Source organism: Macrobrachium nipponense, chromosome 3, assembly GCF_015104395.2.
Source record: "Macrobrachium nipponense isolate FS-2020 chromosome 3, ASM1510439v2, whole genome shotgun sequence".
In the NCBI taxonomy this organism is placed as follows: Eukaryota; Metazoa; Arthropoda; class Malacostraca; order Decapoda; family Palaemonidae; genus Macrobrachium; species Macrobrachium nipponense.
In genome coordinates, this window is record NC_087202.1 from 75,490,193 (window position 1) to 75,496,192 (window position 6,000).

Consider the following 6,000-nt stretch of genomic DNA (forward strand, 5'->3'; position numbering starts at 1 on the left):
CCTATACACCAAGTGGTGTCTCATAACACCCAAAAGGAATTCCTCCCTACCCATCCACCCACCCCCCTTACCCAAGCTTCTTGGCTTTCAGGGAAACCGACAACAAATTTGGTGTTTTGCCAGCAAGGCATCTTCCGGCTTTACGCAGAATTATAATGGGCTCATCCCGACACTATAGCCCTTCTTTTGTCGATTTGCGAATTAGGCCTTTTTACTAAAGACTCATAGAAAAAAATCAGTGAATGTGCCATGTCATACGATGACAGGAAAGACGACAATTCTGAATTGAAATGTATGGAACACTTGGGAAAAAAAAACAGCACGGAAGACTTATAAGGAGAAGTATTAACGCGCTGGAATCTCTCATATCTATCAATGATAAATAAACACTGTAAGAAGCCTTAATCACACATTATACAATTAAAATACACATACGTACATAAATCAATAAAATATCTAAATGAAATACTGCACCCACAAGAAATGTCCAAAGCAAACAATCCTCTCTCTCTCTCTCTCTCTCTCTCTCTCTCTACTCTCTATCCTCTCTCGCTCTCTTCAACCCAATCTCTCATCTCCGTCTCTCTCTCTCTCTCTCTCTCTCTCAAACCAATAAAACAAAAATGACAAGTTTTCCACGGGATTCAAAACGAAATGGAATCAATGAAAATCACATTTCCCTATGACTAATTCTTTTAGGAGTGCTCGCGATGAAGGTGACACCTTCAATAAAACATTTGTTGGTTGTAGGAAAGGGAGGGAGGGAGGGAGTGAGGGGAGTGAGGGAGGGGGAGGGGGGAGTTGATAGGTGGGAGAGGGTGAGAGGAGCTACAAGGACTCAAAAAGTTTTGCGAATACGGCAGGAATTCTTCACTGATATGGAGGAGCTCCTCGACATTTGTAACATCCTCGTTCAGGAAGAGTACAGGGACCTTAAAGGGTCCAGGGGGGACACGAGGATAGGAAGACAAGTGTTTAGCAATGGGGCATGAGGAGGACACAAGGAGTATAAGAAGACAGGTGTTCAGCAATTGGGAATGAGGACACAAGGAAGACAGGAGGACAAGTGTTTAGCAATTTGACATGAGGAGAACACAAGGGCAGTAACACAAGTGCTTAGCATTCGGGAACGAGAACACAAGGATAACAGGAAGACAAGTGTTTAGCATTGGGGAAGGAGGAGGACACAAGGAGGATAGAAGAACAAGTGTTTAGCAATGAGGCATGAGGAGGACACAAAGAGGACATGAAGACAAGGGTTTAGCAATGGGGAATGAGGGGTATACAAGGAGGATAGGAAGACAAGAGTTTAGCAATGGGGAATTAGGGGTATACAAGGAGGATAGGAAGACAAGAGTTTAGCAATGGGGAATTAGGGGTATACAAGGAGGATAGGAAGACAAGAGTTTAGCAATGGGGAATTAGGGGTATACAAGGAGGATAGGAAGACAAGAGTTTAGCAATGGGGAATGAGGGGTATACAAGGATATGAGGACAAGAGTTTGGCAATGGAGAATTAGGGGTATACAAGGAGGATATGAGGACAAGAGTTTACCAATGGAGAATTAGGGGTATACAAGGAGGATAGGAAGACAGGAGTTTAGCAATGGGGAATTAGGGGTATACAAGGAGGATAGGAAGACAAGAGTTTAGCAATGGGGAATTAGGGGTATACAAGGATATGAGGACAAGAGTTTGGCAATGGGGAATGACGGGTATACAAGGAGGATATGAGGACAAGGGTCTAGCAGTGGGGGTATGAGGAAGACACAGCGAGGGCAGGAAGACAATTGTTTAGTAATGTTGCATTAGGAGAACAGAAGGAGGACAGGAAGACAAATGTTTAGCAATTGGGAATGAGGACACAAGTAAAAAAAGTTGAGCATATCTTAGTTTAACCAGACCACCGAGCTGGTGAACAGCTCTCCTAGGGCTGGCCAGAAGGATTAGATACTTTTACGTGGCTAGGAACCAACTGATTACTTAGCAACGGGACCTACAACTTATTGTGGGATCCGAACCACATTATATATAGAAATAGATCTCTAATCACCAGAAATAAATTCCTCTGATTCCTTGTTGGCAGAGAAAGTATGCGAACTCGGACCACCAAATCGGTAGGCGAGCACGTAACCCACTCGTCCAACGAGAAACTGAGGACACAAGGGGGGATTGGAGATAAGTGTTTAGCAATAAGGAATGAGGAGGACACAAGGGGGAATGGAAGATTAGTGTTTGGCAATAAGGAATGAGGAGGACACAAGGGGGAATGGAAGACAAGTATTTAGCAATAGGGAATAAGGAGGACAGGAAGACATGTGTTTAGCAATGATGGAATGACGGCTGCCAATGGAAGGGAGAAATGGGAAAGGGAAATCGCAGGATACCGAAGACTAAGGAAAGAAAGTGATAGTTTAATGTTCCGGGAAACAAAACAAAAGATTGTTTTCTTCCTGAAGGGTTAAAATCTCTCATTTTTATCATTCGGCAGGGAATGAATAAACAAAGTAAATATTATTAATAAAAAAAAAAATGAAGAAAGTGGACAAAATTCAAAGCAGGAATTCATACCGACGTAATTATACGCATCAATTGAGATTCAATTTATGGATAGGTAATTGTGCAATTTGCAAAATTTACCGAAACGTGACGAAACTTACGATGAAGTCAAAATACTAAGATGAGAGTCAGTGCGAGCAAGTCGATCCACCCTCGGAAGAAAATAGTGAATTGAAGTAAGAGTGGTGTACTTACAGGGCAGTGGTAGTCGACCGCCTGCGGGCGAAGATGGCCGGATTCCGTGGTGGAGTGTCGTCCCTGACTTTGGGCTCGACCACCTGCAGCAACGGCGTGATGCGGTCGACGCACAAGCTCTTGCTGCGGTCGCGTCTCGGAGGGGGCGGCACTGGCGGTTCGTGTGCTCCTGAAGGAGACATCGAATTCGCGCCCCCGGACTGTCGCTTTTCAGATCTGAATCTGGTGATGAGTTTCATGTCGAGGCAAAGCATGGTGAGAGATTACGAGAGTTGTCTTCGTGTCTGTCTGAAATCTGTCTAGAGAAGAGATGCTTTGGGGTGGTGTGGAGGTTCCTGGTTAGAAGCCCTTGTTGCTGTTGCTGGTGCTCTAGCTGTTGCGTGATTTTCAAAAGGTGGCCGCCTCACTGGACATGTTATCAATGGGCAGAAGGCAAAGAGCCATCATCATCGTTACGGGGATCTCGTCAAAAGCCCTTTCCTCAGCTACGTGTCGATCGCTAGCCATGGTGGCCGTTTTCAGATGGAGAAGACGAAGAGGTGGTCAGGATGACGTCGGGAAGGTGATGAAACAAAGTTTTTTACATGCTGATCTTCAGGTAAAATAAAAACCCTTCTTGAGGAAAATCAAGAGAAAAAATAAGAGGTGTTTCAGTGTCCTACTTGGCTAGCATGAGGGGAAACGATGCGTCCTCTCATTCTGTCACTGCAAGTTCACCATTTTTCCCTCCGGTCGGAGGGATGAATTTGACGAGGTCCTCACTATTTTCCTGCGGCGGATCCATCGAAGTCGTGGCGCCCTTGTGTGGTATCCCCCCGGGCGCCTATGACAAGGAAACAGGAGTCGAAAAGTTAGGCAAGGAATGACATTGAATAACATGTGCTAAAATACCTAACCACTGTCACTGATGAGATGATTCAGATCCAAGATTAAATGTGACTGGCGAGGAGGGAGATGTAAGATATACCAAAAGAGGGAATGGGTCATTCCAAGAAAATTTTCAGGAAAGGGGAGGATGTGGGAAAATAAAGCAGAGAGAAAACTAGAATTATGGAAATGGGGTAGGTGGAGGGAGGGAAACCTGTGCCACTCGGAGGGGGAAGGGGAAAGAAGAAGAATGGAGGGGAAAAGCAGAAATGAGGAGGGGTAGGAGCGACATATGAGAAAAGGCGGAATGGGACAAAGTCATTCTGACAGAGGGGAGAAGGGATTTCGATGGACTAAGAAAAGGTAGGGGAAAGAAGTGAACAGAGGTGTTTAGGGGAACTGGGTATGTAGGAAGAAGTAAGTAGAGCGGAAAACGGAAACTAATTAAAGTGGGAGATCGCATATGAGGCGTTTGAGAAGGAAACATGAAATGGAAAATTTTCCTTACACTCTGCAGAAGACCCGACGGTCTTCGCTCCTTGCCTGGTGTATCTAAAACGAGGGCATGTGTGCGTGTGGGAGTATGTGTATGTGTGTGAGTGTCTGCGTGTGTGTGTGTGTATCCAGACTTACTTAAAACGAAACGGATCGTTACACAAAGACAAACAATGGTTTTCCCTCATTTTTTATCTGCCTCCCCTGGAAGAAGAGAGAGACGCGGAAATGCTATTGTTTCATCAAAGTTCGCGAAAGAATTTTGATTGAATTGGTAATGTATGGAGATTTGATATTCTCCTCTGGCCTCCCGCCACCCTATGAACCCCCCCCCCCGCCCCGCACCCCTCTCCACCCAGATCATGACACCCGCTCGTCTCCCACGACACATCTTTCTCCAATCATACACAAAACATCCAAGAGCGCGTTCGCAAACATGCTGCGCGTCCTTTGATACAAAGACTCTCTCTCTCTCTCTCTCTCTCTCATCTCTCTCTCTCTCGTCTTCTCTCTCCTATCTCTCTTTTCCTCTCTCTCTCTCTCTCTGTAATATTTCATTCCCGGGCTCTCTTTCGGGTTCCTCAATTATTGAGAGTCTTTATTGATAAGAAAAACTTTGTCTTTTAATGATACAAAATACACACCCTCTCCTTCTTTCTCTCTTTCTCTCTCCGCCTCAATTTTTGAGTGAGTCTGTAATAAGAAACTTAAGACTTCTATGATACAAACTCCCACCCGTCCCTTCCCCCTCCCCCCTACCCCTCTCGACTATTTTCTAAACGAGTCTATTAAGAAAACTTGGCCTCTATGATGAAAAGTACGGAACGGCGATAAAAGAGCCACGATAATTACATTCCGCTCAGGTATTGTGTACCTGGGCCAAGTCCCCCTAATGAAAACATACATGATTCACGACATCAGATGACCACGAAATTCCCAGGAGAAGAAATCCCTCTCTCTCTCTCTCAAGCCTTGACTTTGACCGACCATCGAATTTTCTTTCCTTTTTTTTTTTCTTTTTTTTTTGTAAGATCGTCTACTCAGCTTCAGAAATAACGAACTGCCGATGGAGTTTCAAAGAAGAGGTGAATAATTGAAAGGACTGACCGCTTTTAATCTACCTTTGAAAGAGCCAAAGGATATATTAAATAATATATATATAATCGGACAGAAGGGAAATTCGACAAGGACTGAAATATTCGTGAAAAAAAGACAAAAAATAAAACAGAAACAAGATGAGGATATGATAAATACGAGAATAAACACACCACAAAAAACTATTACCTGGCAAAATGGAAATTCAACAAAGGCCTGAAAAACTATAGAAAAAAATAAGGTGAATAAAAATAAAAATAAAAATAAACAGAGCAAATACTGAAAACAGAACAAACGGGAGAGAATAAGCATGATTTAAAATATTTTTTGGAACCTTCAATGATGCTAATAATAATTTAAAGAAAAAAATATGATGCCTCCACTCGCTTCGAATTTTTTTTTTCTCTTAACAAGAACTCTGTACAACTTCCAATTATGATAATGTTATGCATAAAGTTAGAATACCAAGGGTTCGTTAAACGAGAACACATTCTTTGCGTTCTAACAAAATAAGGTCATGTTTTCTCTAATACTTTTTCCCTGGTAGTTTCATTTGCTTTGTATCATTTATTATTTTCTAAATCGCTTTTTTTAAAGCTTACCGAATGTGAAGTTCACACTATGCATAAGAGGCTTTTAGTTGTAAATAAAAGATTTACTAAATAAAATCAATCGAAGATCGTATGATGATATTTAAAAACTAGTGTGAAAGTAAATGCATGAGCGAAAGTACAAACACAATTATATACATACATACATACACACATACTTACATACATACATCAATAT

General features: G+C 42.6%; 1 protein-coding gene across 1 annotated transcript in view; it reads right to left on the bottom strand.

Moving 5' to 3' along the window:
• LOC135221821 (GTPase-activating Rap/Ran-GAP domain-like protein 3) overlaps positions 1-6,000 on the bottom strand; it is a 967,251-nt gene that overhangs the window by 766,205 nt on the left and 195,046 nt on the right. Inside the window, 1 exon segment of the mRNA XM_064259719.1 lies at positions 2,755-3,577. Coding sequence (XP_064115789.1) covers positions 2,755-3,008 — 254 coding nt within the window. The 5' untranslated portion in view covers positions 3,009-3,577.